The following is a 14,936-nucleotide window of genomic DNA, read 5'->3' on the forward strand; positions in this document are numbered from 1 at the left end:
GTTGTAGCTCAGGTTCCGTTTGAGGTGGTTGGTCGTAGGGATGAGTTAGATGAGTTACAGTCGTGCCAGTCTCCACATTCAAAAGAGTCTAAAAATATATTATTATTATTTTTATTTTATTTTTTATTAAATAAAAAAAATTACATTTATTTAATAAATTTTTATATTTAGAGGCAGCCTAATTTCCATAGCCTAAATGATCTAAACGATGCACATGCTACTGTTTCTGTTTGTTTATTAAAACCGGTTGATAGGCCAATGCAATGCTGTTATTATAGGGTACGATTATAGGCTTTGATTTATTGTCGGTCAGCTGAGCCGAAAGGATTATCTGAAGTGCCTATTTATGTGCAAGACCCTTTGATTTTAATGATCCATTCTATTAAAAAGAATAACTGAATTGAACTGAAACTGAACTGGGGGGGGGGGGGGGGTTAGAATATTCGGTCTTAAGAACAGTCGACTATTCGAAACATGATTTTGGTCAGTCATGCACATCCCCTAGTAGTTGGTTGTCATCCAGGCGCACATGTTGGACAGATCCATTTAGACTAGAGACTTGGGTGTCTGAGGGAAGGAAGACGAGGAAGCAGTGATATGAGAAGCCATGAGACGTGATAATGTTACCCAGAGAGTTGGTGTCGAGAGAGAAGAGGAGCGAGGAGCGAGAACCGAGCCCTGGGAGACGAGGCTATAGCAGAGGCTAGGCCTCCATGGTCGTGACACAGAAGAACCGAGCCCTGGGAGACGAGGCTATAGCAGAGGCTAGGCCTCCATGGTCGTGACACAGAAGAACCGAGCCCTGGGAGACGAGGCTATAGCAGAGGCCAGGCCTCCATGGTCGTGACACAGAAGAACCGAGCCCTGGGAGACGAGGCTATAGCAGAGGCTAGGCCTCCATGGTCGTGACACAGAAGAACCGAGCCCTGGGAGACGAGGCTATAGCAGAGGCTAGGCCTCCATGGTCGTGACACAGAAGAACCGAGCCCTGGGAGACGAGGCTCTAGCAGAGGCTAGGCCTCCATGGTCGTGACACAGAAGAACCGAGCCCTGGGAGACGAGGCTATAGCAGAGTCTAGGCCTCCATGGTTGTGACACAGAAGAGGTTCTGGCAGCAGTGATGTTTCTGGAGAACGCTGACCAGAGGTCATGATAAGTATAGTGATGTCAACGGTGAGGCGGGTCTTTCTGTGCACGTCCGCTCGGCCAATCTCAGGCTCTGTCTTTCTTCTCTCACTGCATCCGTCAGCCATGGTCTGGGTGTGGAGGGGCGGGCGGGCTTCTTGGCGAGGGGACAGAGCTTGTCGAAGGAGGTTGAGAGGAGGCTGAGAGGAGGGTGGAGGTTGAGAGGAGGGTGGAGGTTGAGAGGAGGCTGAGAGGAGGGTGGAGGCTGAGAGGAGGGTGGAGGCTGAGAGGAGGGTGGAGGCTGAGAGGAGGGTGGAGGCTGAGGAGGGTGGAGGCTGAGAGGAGGGTGGAGGCTGAGAGGAGGGTGGAGGCTGAGAGGAGGGTGGAGGCTGAGAGGAGGGTGGAGGTTGAGAGGAGGGTGGAGGCTGAGAGGAGGGTGGAGGCTGAGAGGAGGGTGGAGGTTGAGAGGAGGGTGGATGCTGAGAGGAGGGTGGGGGCTAAGAGGAGGGTGGAGGCTGAGAGGAGGGTGGAGGTTGAGAGGAGGGTGGAGGCTGAGAGGAGGGTGGAGGTTGAGAGGAGGGTGGAGGGTGGAGGTTGAGAGGAGGGTGGAGGTTGAGAGGAGGGTGGAGGCTGAGAGGAGGGTGGAGGCTGAGAGGAGGGTGGAGGCTGAGAGGAGGGTGGAGGTTGAGAGGAGGGTGGAGGTTGAGAGGAGGGTGGAGGCTGAGAGGAGGGTGGAGGCTGAGAGGAGGGTGGAGGTTGAGAGGAGGGTGGAGGTTGAGAGGAGGGTGGGGGCTGAGAGGAGGGTGGAGGTTGAGAGGAGGGTGGAGGCTGAGAGGAGGGTGGAGGCTGAGAGGAGGGTGGAGGCTGAGAGGAGGGTGGAGGCTGAGAGGAGGGTGGAGGCTGAGAGGAGGGTGGAGGCTGAGAGGAGGGTGGAGGCTGAGAGGAGGGTGGAGGCTGAGAGGAGGGTGGAGGTTAACGTATCTGAGGGGAGAGCAGAGCGAGGAGCTAACAGGATGTCAGAGGAGAGGACGGAGGGGGAGTTCAGGGTGCGTCTGAATGAGACCGCTTGTGCCAAAGACGTGAGTAGATCTAATCCTACTTTGTCAAGGAGATAAACATGTATTCTGGTTCATTTTAAGAATATAATCACAACCTGGAGTCAAGAGGAGAGCATGACGCCTAAATGGAACATAGTTAATGTTATTGGTTACACCAGTGTTTACCTCGACCTCCTGAGCCACACGGACCCCTGCTGCTCTGAGGTTGTGAATCAACCCTAGGCTAACTGGCACTGTCCGCTTCCATTCGTTGTGCTAAGCTAGGCTAACGTGCAGCCGGGTAGCTTTCTCTACTGAACGCACACTAGAGGACACTGGTCTCTATCTTCTTGTCTCTCTCTGGAGAAGACGGTTGGCGTGTTCTGCATCTAGAACCACATGAATCTGGTCTGAGATCCCCCAAGAACCTTCTGTCCTGTGTCTCCCCAGACGTCTAGAACCTTCTGTCCTGTGTCTCCCCAGACGTCTAGAACCTTCTGTCCTGTGTCTCCCCAGACGTCTAGAACCTTCTGTCCTGTGTCTCCCCAGACGTCTAGAACCTTCTGTCCTGTGTCTCCCCAGACGTCTAGAACCTTCTGTCCTGTGTCTCCCCAGAGACGTCTCCTTCCTCTAGAACCTTCTGTCCTGTGTCTCCCCAGACGTCTAGAACCTTCTGTCCTGTGTCTCCCCAGACGTCTAGAACCTTCTGTCCTGTGTCTCCCCAGACGTCTAGAACCTTCTGTCCTGTGTCTCCCCAGACGTCTAGAACCTTCTGTCCTGTGTCTCCCCAGACGTCTAGAACCTTCTGTCCTGTGTCTCCCCAGACGTCTCCTTCCTCTAGAACCTTCTGTCCTGTGTCTCCCCAGACGTCTCCACTAGAACCTTCTGTCCTGTGTCTCCCCAGACGTCTCTCAGCCTTCCTTCCTCTAGAACCTTCTGTCCTGTGACTCCCCAGACGTCTCTCAGCCTTCCTTCCTCTAGAACCTTCTGTCCTGTGTCTCCCCAGATGTCTCTCAGCCGTCCTTCCTCTAGAACCTTCTGTCCTGTGTCTCCCCAGACGTCTCCCCAGCCTTCCTTCCTCTAGAACCTTCTGTCCTGTGTCTCCCCAGACGCCTGGCAGCCTTCCTTCCATCTCAATAAAGTAACGAGGCCCAGTGGGTCGACCTACTGCCCTGAAACAAGGGGCTGATGGGGGGGTGGCCAGTTCTACTGTACATCAGTTCTACATCAGTTCTACATCAGTTCTACATCAGTTCTACATCAGTTCTACTCAGGAAAACACACCGTTCCTATGGAGCACCGTTGTATCTGCCTGTATAGAAACTGTGGGCAGGACGCTCACCTTGTTTGAAAAGTGTATTTTGTTAGTGCATCATGTTAACACTGGTCACCATTGAGCGCCACGCCGTTGTGAAAAGTTACATTTGATCCGTTTTCAGGCCTATTTCCACTGCAGGACATTTCCCGGACATTTCATATTATGGTTATGAATCCCCAAGTGGGATCATCCCTATGTTCCCCGGGTCCTATGTTCCCGGATTGATTGATTCATTGATTGACATTTTTATACATTTTTATTATTTTATTAATTATTAATGTCCGCCTTGTTTCAAACTGGTTAAGCTTAGGCCCTCTTTCGAAGTTGGTTAAGGTTAGAATTTGGAATCAGGGCTGGTGGTCTAAATTTTTCAATCAATCAATCAATCTGGGAACATAGGACCCGGGGAACATAGACATGCTCCCCTCCAAGTGACCTAAAACTAAGAGGTAATGACTATTCCTGGCCAACGATGGTCTTCTGTGTAATTTATATCAGTTTTGTTTTGTCCTAAAGTTGCAGTTTATGAACAAACACCATTTAATCCCTGTTTTCCCCCCCAGTTTTCCCACCACAAGAGGTGCAATCAAAATAAAGACGTGGCCATAATTTTTTCATCGTTTTTAATAATATTATATGAATTGTTCCCCTATCTTTTTTATTTACTGTGTCCATGAAAATGACAATGAACGTAGCCATCAAGGTGTGGTTTTCCTTTTGCAGAAAAGATAAGTCTGTTTACTTTTCTCATAGCTAGCTGACTATGGGAACGGGAGGAGGTGGCCTTGGCAGAGCTCTGGTGTAGCTGCTGTTAGCTAACGCTCTGGTGTAGCTGGTGCTAGCTAACGCTCTGGTGTAGCTGCTGCTAGCTAACGCTCTGGTGTAGCTGCTGGTAGCTAACGCTCTGGTGTAGCTGCTGGTAGCTAACATTCTGGTGTAGCTGCTGTTAGCTAACGCTCTGGTGTAGCAGCTGCACCAGAGCGTTCGCTACCAGCAGCTACACCAGAGCGTTCGCTAGCAGCAGCTACACCAGAGCGTTCGCTAGCAGCAGCTACACCAGAGCGTTAGCTACCAGCAGCTACACCAGACTCCAGAGCGTTAGCTAGCAGCAGCTACACCAGAGCGTTAGCTAGCAGCAGCTACACCAGAGCGTTAGCTAGCAGCAGCTACACCAGGGCGTTCGCTAGCAGCAGCTACACCAGAGCGTTAGCTACCAGCAGCTACACCAGACTCCAGAGCGTTAGCTAGCAGCAGCTACACCAGAGCATTAGCTAGCAGCAGCTACACCAGAGCGTTAGCTACCAGCAGCTACACCAGAGCGTTCGCTACCAGCAGCTACACCAGGGCGTTCGCTACCAGCAGCTACACCAGAGCGTTAGCTAGCAGCAGCTACACCAGAGCGTTAGCTACCAGCAGCTACACCAGACTCCAGAGCGTTAGCTAGCAGCAGCTACACCAGAGCGTTAGCTAGCAGCAGCTACACCAGAGCGTTAGCTACCAGCAGCTACACCAGAGCGTTCGCTAGCAGCAGCTACACCAGGGCGTTCGCTAGCAGCAGCTACACCAGAGCCCGGCCATGGCCCTCCCGTTCCCACATCTCGGCCCCTGCTCTAGTTGTTTGTGCCGTCACTCTGCCGGCCAGAGGTCTCCACGGGGGCGTCTCGCTATCTGTCCCTTCCTGAGAGGTTTCCTAACCCGCAGCTCTGCTCATTGTAAGGTCTCGCTCCCTGCAGGCTGGACAGGCTGTGTAGGAGGGACCCTCTGTGGCCTTTCACAGCCCAGCGCTGACCCGACCGGAGGTGAGCGAGTGTTGTTTTTTATACAACAATACAGGCCAACAAATACTAAAAACACAAACAGAACAGACGAGTGCAAAACACACCATATAACAACAAAACAAACAAAAGAAAATGATTATGTGCATGATCGGGATCCATGAAAGTTGAGTAATTAGATATATATATATCTAATAGATTATATATATACAGTATACATATACCTATACCCACACAGACATACACATATTGCCCTAAATCTACACCCCTTTACATCAGTAAGTACTACCACTATATCTACATCAGTAAGTACTATACCACTATATCTACATCAGTAAGTACTATACCACTATATCTACATCAGTAAGTACTATACCACTATATCTACATCAGTAAGTACTATACCACTATATCTACATGAGTAAGTACTATACCACTATATCTACATGAGTAAGTACTATACCACTATATCTACATGAGTAAGTACTACACCACTATATCTACATGAGTAAGTACTATAGCACTATATCTACATCAGTAAGTACTATACCACTATATCTACATCAGTAAGTACTACCACTATATCTACATCAGTAAGTACTACCACTATATCTACATCAGTAAGTACTATACCACTATATCTACATCAGTAAGTACTATACCACTATATCTACATCAGTAAGTACTATACCACTATATCTACATCAGTAAGTACTATACCACTATATCTACATGAGTAAGTACTATACCACTATATCTACATCAGTAAGTACTATACCACTATATCTACATGAGTAAGTACTACACCACTATATCTACATGAGTAAGTACTATACCACTATATCTACATCAGTAAGTACTATACCACTATATCTACATCAGTAAGTACTACCACTATATCTACATCAGTAAGTACTATACCACTATATCTACATCAGTAAGTACTATACGATAGGGATGTCCGATATTATCGGCCGACCGATATTATCGGCCGATATCGGCAGTAAAATGTGATATCGGAAAATATCGGTATCGGTTTAAAAAAGAAAAAAAACAATAACAATATTTGTTATATATATATCCAGTGAAATTATTAATTACCTGAAATTATTCCGTTTTTTGGGGGGGGGAACCCTGCATATATCGGTATCGGTTGATATCGGTTGATATCGGTATCGGAAATTAAGAGTTGGACAATATCGGAATATCGGTATCGGTAAAAAAGCCAATATCGAGCATCCCTACTATACGACTATATCTACATCAGTAAGTACTATACCACTATATCTACATCAGTAAGTACTATACCACTATATCTACATCAGTAAGTACTATACCACTATATCTACATGAGTAAGTACTATACCACTATATCTACATGAGTAAGTACTATACCACTATATCTACATCAGTAAGTACTATACCACTATATCTACATCAGTAAGTACTATACCACTATATCTACATCAGTAAGTACTATACCACTATATCTACATCAGTAAGTACTATACCTCTATATCTACATCAGTAAGTACTATACCACTATATCTACATCAGTAAGTACTATACCACTATATCTACATCAGTAAGTACTATACCACTATATCTACATGAGTAAGTACTATACCACTATATCTACATGAGTAAGTACTATACCACTATATCTACATCAGTAAGTACTATACCACTATATCTACATCAGTAAGTACTATACCACTATATCTACATCAGTAAGTACTATACCACTATATCTACATCAGTAAGTACTATACCACTATATCTACATGAGTAAGTACTATACCACTATATCTACATCAGTAAGTACTATACCACTATATCTACATGAGTAAGTACTATACCACTATATCTACATGAGTAAGTACTAGTGAGGCCGGGATCTCGCATTGACCATTATCTTCTGAGAGAAAGGTCAAGTCAGGCGAGTGAAGCTCAGCGGCAGGATTTAACCCACAGTCCACCGAGCATCAGTACCCCGGCTGAAAGTAATTCAAGCACATCAGAGAACTTGGAACCAAGTCACTTGCAACCTTCTTTGGAGCTGCAAAATGACCATCGAGGGGTAAAAGCAGAGGGGGGCACACCTGGGACGCCAGGTGTTGCCGTTGAGCCCTTCGGAGGTGTCGTGGGCCTGTCAACGAAACACCAATGAAGGAGGGTGCCCACCTGAAGACCCCAGTGAAGCTTTTACCACTACCCCATTCAAAAAAGTGCTGATTATCTAAGGGATTGTAATATCTAGTCCTATAAGCTCAACTGATAAACTGGAGAAATCCAGTGACTGCTGTGAAAGTGCAGCTGACAACAAGGGAAAGACCATGTGACGGCTTGGAAAGACAGCTGACAGGAAGGAAAGACCCCAACGGGGCTGTCATGGACTAGCTATCCATGATGGCAGGCTCCGTCGCTTAATTAAGTGCACAAAAGCCACCCCTCATTGCTACGAAAAGTCTAAAGAGAAAAACACCCCTAGAGTCTGCGAGAGCGGGGGCGGAAGATGACTCATCGGCTGACCACCCGGTAACTGACCCTGGAACGACGACGAACCAGATAATCGGCACATCAACTGAAGGACAGGAGCACAGAGTATGTAGCTGTGGCTGGTCCAAGGTAACATCCATCAGAGGCCTACGAATACATCAAGGCCGGATGAAGTGCTTGAAGAAAGTGAGGCCGGGATCTCGCATTGACCATTATCTTCTGAGAGAAAGGTCAAGTCAGGCGAGTGAAGCTCAGCGGCAGGATTTAACCCACAGTCCACCGAGCATCAGTACCCCGGCTGAAAGTAATTCAAGCACATCAGAGAACTTGGAACCAAGTCACTTGCAACCTTCTTTGGAGCTGCAAAATGACCATCGAGGGGTAAAAGCAGAGGGGGGCACACCTGGGACGCCAGGTGTTGCCGTTGAGCCCTTCGGAGGTGTCGTGGGCCTGTCAACGAAACACCAATGAAGGAGGGTGCCCACCTGAAGACCCCAGTGAAGCTTTTACCACTACCCCATTCAAAAAAGTGCTGATTATCTAAGGGATTGTAATATCTAGTCCTATAAGCTCAACTGATAAACTGGAGAAATCCAGTGACTGCTGTGAAAGTGCAGCTGACAACAAGGGAAAGACCATGTGACGGCTTGGAAAGACAGCTGACAGGAAGGAAAGACCCCAACGGGGCTGTCATGGACTAGCTATCCATGATGGCAGGCTCCGTCGCTTAATTAAGTGCACAAAAGCCACCCCTCATTGCTACGAAAAGTCTAAAGAGAAAAACACCCCTAGAGTCTGCGAGAGCGGGGGCGGAAGATGACTCATCGGCTGACCACCCGGTAACTGACCCTGGAACGACGACGAACCAGATAATCGGCACATCAACTGAAGGACAGGAGCACAGAGTATGTAGCTGTGGCTGGTCCAAGGTAACATCCATCAGAGGCCTACGAATACATCAAGGCCGGATGAAGTGCTTGAAGAAAGTGAGGCCGGGATCTCGCATTGACCATTATCTTCTGAGAGAAAGGTCAAGTCAGGCGAGTGAAGCTCAGCGGCAGGATTTAACCCACAGTCCACCGAGCATCAGTACCCCGGCTGAAAGTAATTCAAGCACATCAGAGAACTTGGAACCAAGTCACTTGCAACCTTCTTTGGAGCTGCAAAATGACCATCGAGGGGTAAAAGCAGAGGGGGGCACACCTGGGATGCCAGGTGTTGCCGTTGAGCCCTTCGGAGGTGTCGTGGGCCTGTCAACGAAACACCAATGAAGGAGGGTGCCCACCTGAAGACCCCAGTGAAGCTTTTACCACTACCCCATTCAAAAAAGTGCTGATTATCTAAGGGATTGTAATATCTAGTCCTATAAGCTCAACTGATAAACTGGAGAAATCCAGTGACTGCTGTGAAAGTGCAGCTGACAACAAGGGAAAGACCATGTGACGGCTTGGAAAGACAGCTGACAGGAAGGAAAGACCCCAACGGGGCTGTCATGGACTAGCTATCCATGATGGCAGGCTCCGTCGCTTAATTAAGTGCACAAAAGCCACCCCTCATTGCTACGAAAAGTCTAAAGAGAAAAACACCCCTAGAGTCTGCGAGAGCGGGGGCGGAAGATGACTCATCGGCTGACCACCCGGTAACTGACCCTGGAACGACGACGAACCAGATAATCGGCACATCAACTGAAGGACAGGAGCACAGAGTATGTAGCTGTGGCTGGTCCAAGGTAACATCCATCAGAGGCCTACGAATACATCAAGGCCGGATGAAGTGCTTGAAGAAAGTGAGGCCGGGATCTCGCATTGACCATTATCTTCTGAGAGAAAGGTCAAGTCAGGCGAGTGAAGCTCAGCGGCAGGATTTAACCCACAGTCCACCGAGCATCAGTACCCCGGCTGAAAGTAATTCAAGCTCATCAGAGAACTTGGAACCAAGTCACTTGCAACCTTCTTTGGAGCTGCAAAATGACCATCGAGGGGTAAAAGCAGAGGGGGGCACACCTGGGACGCCAGGTGTTGCCGTTGAGCCCTTCGGAGGTGTCGTGGGCCTGTCAACGAAACACCAATGAAGGAGGGTGCCCACCTGAAGACCCCAGTGAAGCTTTTACCACTACCCCATTCAAAAAAGTGCTGATTATCTAAGGGATTGTAATATCTAGTCCTATAAGCTCAACCAACTATACCTCTATATCTACATCAGTAAGTACTATACCACTATATCTACATCAGTAAGTACTATACCACTATATCTACATCAGTAATAGTATAGGACTATAGTTGTTGTGCTTCCTTGATCATTTTAGGATGCATGACTTGTTGTAACATGTAATGTATTTGAATAATTGTCAAATAAACTAAACAAGAAAAGAAAAAAAATAGGGACTGACATTTTATAAGATAATGTGATTGGGTATGCTTTAGTTGATTCCCTAACTGTCTGTAGGTGTGGAGATAACAAAGGAGAGGGTGGAACCTGGCAGAAAAAGTCATGTGTTTACATTCCTTCATTGTGCTCACTTCAAGTGAAGCAATGATTAGTGAGATTAAGTAATTCAGAACAATTGTATTGCACTGCACTGTTGCATCATGTTACTACTATAGTATTGCACAGTGCACTATTGCACTGTTTTACTCTTTTTATTGTTGTATATTTTGAAACTGACATAATAGAATCAAATCATAAACAAGGTGGCCTGTTGTTATATGTTAGATCCTAATGTGAAAAACTGTGATTTTATGTCTGCACTTTATGTGTCTTTTTATGCCTGTCTTTTTTCTGCTGTGAAGCACTTTGAGCTGCAATTCTTGTATGAAAGGTGCTATACAAAGTGTATTATTATTATTATTATTATTATTAGGACCTGGGGGTCCTCGGACTCCACTTTGAGAACCGCTGGACCGTCAGAGCGTGTCACGGACCACCGCCTCGGGCGCTTTGCTTCTTGGAAAACAAAATAGAGAGTTCTATCCCGACTTCCTCGTAGCCGCCGCTCATCTCCTCTGCTCTTTGTCCAAACAGCTGCCTGTGGAGCACGAGCACTGCACCTTCAGTCCATCAGGACCAGATGTCTGCTCTCGTCTCCGCTCACCAAGGAAAATATACACTCCAGAGGGGACCTGCTGCACCTGGGGGCTGTCATACTGTGTACTTTACTACCTGAAGTACCTTCATACTGTGTACTTTCATACCTGAAGTACCTTCATACTGTGTACTTTCATACCTGGAGTACTTTCATACTATGTACTTTGATACCTGAAGTACTTTCATACTGTGTACTTTACTACCTGAAGTACTTTCATACTGTGTACTTTCATACTGTGTACTTTCATACTGTGTACTTTCATACTGTGTACTTTCATACTGTGTACTTTCATACCTGAAGTACTTTCATACTATTTAATACCTGAAGTACTCTCATACTGTGTACTTACATACCTGAAGTACTTTCATACTGTGTACTTTAATACCTGAAGTACTTTCATACTGTGTACTTTCATACTGTGTACTTTACTACCCGAAGTACTTTCATACTGTGTACTTTCATACCTGAAGTACTTTCATACTGTGTACTTTAATACCTGAAGTACTTTCATACTGTGTACTTTCATACTGTGTACTTTCATACTGTGTACTTTACTACCCGAAGTACTTTCATACTGTGTACTTTAATACCTGAAGTACTTTGATACTGTGTACTTTAATACCTGAAGTACTTTCATACTGTGTACTTTGATACCTGAAGCACTTTAATACTGTGTACTTTAATACCTGAAGTACTTTCATACTGTGTACTTTGATACCTGAAGTACTTTCATACTGTGTACTTTCATACCTGCAGTACTTTCATACTGTGTACTTTGATACCTGAAGTACTTTCATACTGTGTACTTTCATACTGTGTACTTTAATACCTGAAGTACTTTCATACTGTGTACTTTAATACCTGCAGTACTTTCATACTGTGTACTTTAATACCTGAAGTACTTTCATACTGTGTACTTTCATACCTGAAGTACTTTCATACTGTGTACTTTGATACCCACAGTACTTTCATACTGTGTACTTTCATACCTGAAGTACTTTCATACTGTGTACTTTAATACCTGAAGTACTTTCATACTGTGTACTTTAATACCTGAAGTACTTTCATAGTGTGTACTTTGATACCTGCAGTACTTTCATGCTGTGTACTTTCATACCCGAAGTACTTTCATACTGTGTACTTTCATACCTGAAGTACTTTCATACTGTGTACTTTAATACCTGAAGTACTTTCATACTGTGTACTTTAATACCTGAAGTACTTTCATACTGTGTACTTTACTACCTGAAGTACTTTAATACTGTGTACTTTCATACCTGAAGTACTTTCATACTGTGTACTTTCATACTGTGTACTTTAATACCTGAAGTACTTTCATACTGTGTACTTTCATACTGTGTACTTTAATACCTGAAGTACTTTCATACTGTGTACTTTCATACCTGAAGTACTTTCATACTGTGTACTTTACTACCTGAAGTACTTTCATACTGTGTACTTTACTACCTGAAGTACTTTAATACTGTGTACTTTCATACTGTGTACTTTCATACCTGAAGTACTTTCATACTGTGTACTTTAATACCTGAAGTACTTTCATACTGTGTACTTTCATACCTGAAGTACTTTCATACTGTGTACTTTAATACCTGCAGTACTTTCATACTGTGTACTTTCATACTGTGTACTTTAATACTGTGTACTTTCATAGCTGAAGTACTTTCATACTGTGTACTTTAATACCTGAAGTACTTTCATACTGTGTACTTTGATACCTGAAGTACTTTAATACTGTGTACTTTCATACCTGAAGTACTGTACTTTCATACCTGAAGTACTTTGATACTGTGTACTTTAATACTGTGTACTTTCATACTGTGTACTTTAATACTGTGTACTTTCATACCTGAAGTACTTTCATACTGTGTACTTTAATACCTGAAGTACTTTGATACTGTGTACTTTAATACCTGAAGTACTTTCATACTGTGTACTTTAATACCTGAAGTACTTTCATACTGTGTACTTTGATACCTGAAGTACTTTCATACTGTGTACTTTAATACTGTGTACTTTCATACTGTGTACTTTCATACCTGAAGTACTGTACTTTCATACCTGAAGTACTTTGATACTGTGTACTTTAATACTGTGTACTTTCATACTGTGTACTTTAATACTGTGTACTTTCATACCTGAAGTACTTTCATACTGTGTACTTTAATACCTGAAGTACTTTCATACTGTGTACTTTAATACCTGAAGTACTTTCATACTGTGTACTTTGATACCTGAAGTACTTTCATACTGTGTACTTTAATACCTGAAGTACTTTCATACTGTGTACTTTCATACCTGAAGTACTTTCATACTGTGTACTTTAATACTGTGTACTTTCATACCTGAAGTACTTTCATACTGTGTACTTTAATACCTGAAGTACTTTCATACTGTGTACTTTAATACCCAAAGTACTTTGATACTGTGTACTTTAATACTGTGTACTTTAATACCCAAAGTACTTTCATACTGTGTACTTTAATACTTCTAAGTATTTTAATACTGTGTAATGTAGAAAATATATGTACATATATTTGTTCCTATTTAGACGGCCATGGAATTGGATCTGGCCCACCGGGGGTTAAGGATCAGATCTGGCCCACAGGGGGTTAAGGATCAGAGGGCCCCCAGCGGCTGGGAAAACCCGGCATTATTTTCATTCCCTATGGCTATATTTTCACTGTCATACTAGCAGCTGTTTTGCAGCGGATGGGTCGAGGTTAGTAAAGTATAGGCTACTTCATATTCAAGTCACACTGGTCTGTGCTCCTTGTGTACTAATACAAATCATTCCACGACTATACTACTGCAGTACACATTTCAGTTAAAAAGTAAAGTAAAAAAAAAAGTGCACAAACGCCGCAGGGAACCTGGTGGGAAGTGGTCGTGAAAAAAAGGCCGCCCAGCACCCATGACACACTAAGTTGAGCGTTGGAAGCTGTGTGCACACTAACTGGCCTGCAGAGAGCTCTTTAAAACAGCTTAATGTCGTCCCCTTGGGGAGGATTACATGCCTTTTGTTCTAGTTCTACTCTCCGCAATGTGACATTATTTGTGTAACACATGTTTTAAATGCTGGGGTCATAGCAATGTGCTGACCTCATCTGTAAACAAATTAAATAAAGCAGAAGTCAGGAGCCCTCTGCACCAACACAACTCCACCATGATGACCCCCCCCCCCCCCCCCCCCCCCCCGGATCAAACTGCGCTCCGCGCGCGGCTCCTATTGTCTCGCGGCCAGCGGCGTGTCGGCGCGCAAATCCCACCTGGTTCAGCTGTTTTGTTCATTAAGTGTAATCAGTGGTGCGATATCGTCTCTCTTTCCTGCCATGATGGGAAAGTATGGCTGCTGTCGCCCTCTGGAACAATCCACCCCTAACCCCCCCCCCCCCCGCCCCCCGCCCCGCCATCACAACTTGATAACCGGCCAAAGGGAGGGGATGGCGGTCAGTGCCCCCCCCCCCCCCCCCCCCCCCCCCGGCCGCCCGCGCCTCGCTCCCCATGCACAGCTGTGCCAAAATGGGAAATGTTCGACCTCCCTAAAAAGGAAGAGGAATACATTTCCTTTGTGACCCCGCTGTTGCATCATACTTTGTTCCTATAAAGAAAAAGGATCACATCACTCTCAGTGCATCATGGTGGAGGGGAGGGGGAGAGAGGAGAGGAGAGGAGAGGAGAGGAGAGGAGAGGAGGAGAGGAGAGGAGAGGAGGAGAGGAGAGGAGAAGGAGGAGAGGAGAGGAGAGAGGAGAGGACATTACTCTCAGTGCATTATGGTGGCGGGCGGGTCTGAAGTATTATATCAGACCTTGGAGGCTGTCTTCAGGAACACCATGTTTGCGTTCGTCTTATAGTTATGACCAAATGAAGGCTAAACAGATGCCAAGAAGAAGCCAAAGCGGCTGAAAATAATAGTTTGCCACATCATGGATGAATTCCAAACTAGAATGAATAATGGCCAAGCTATAGCGACAGGAGGGACAGCATGGCCCAAATAGTCTATTAAAACCTATTAAGTTAGACCTAATAGTTGCAGTCTATAGCCTTTGACCACCATGTTGTTCCACCGACTTGTTTA

The 14,936-nt window shown here is 45.4% G+C and overlaps 1 protein-coding gene across 1 annotated transcript in view; it reads right to left on the reverse strand.

The window, feature by feature from the left end:
* Nucleotides 1-10,667: 10,667 nt before the first annotated feature.
* Nucleotides 10,668-14,936, reverse strand: part of LOC311226640 (myelin P2 protein-like) — a gene marked incomplete at its 3' end in the record, with an annotated part of 6,662 nt that continues 2,393 nt past the window's right edge. The window contains exons 4-5 of the mRNA XM_084312057.1: nucleotides 13,960-13,964; nucleotides 10,668-10,779 (exon numbers count right to left, since the gene is read on the reverse strand). Coding sequence (XP_084168183.1) covers nucleotides 10,668-10,779; nucleotides 13,960-13,964 — 117 coding nt within the window. The remainder of the gene's footprint in view (nucleotides 10,780-13,959; nucleotides 13,965-14,936) is intronic.

The sequence above is a fragment of the Notolepis coatsorum genome (assembly GCF_963971535.1).
Source record: "Notolepis coatsorum genome assembly, chromosome: 4".
NCBI lineage: Eukaryota > Metazoa > Chordata > Actinopteri > Aulopiformes > Paralepididae > Notolepis > Notolepis coatsorum.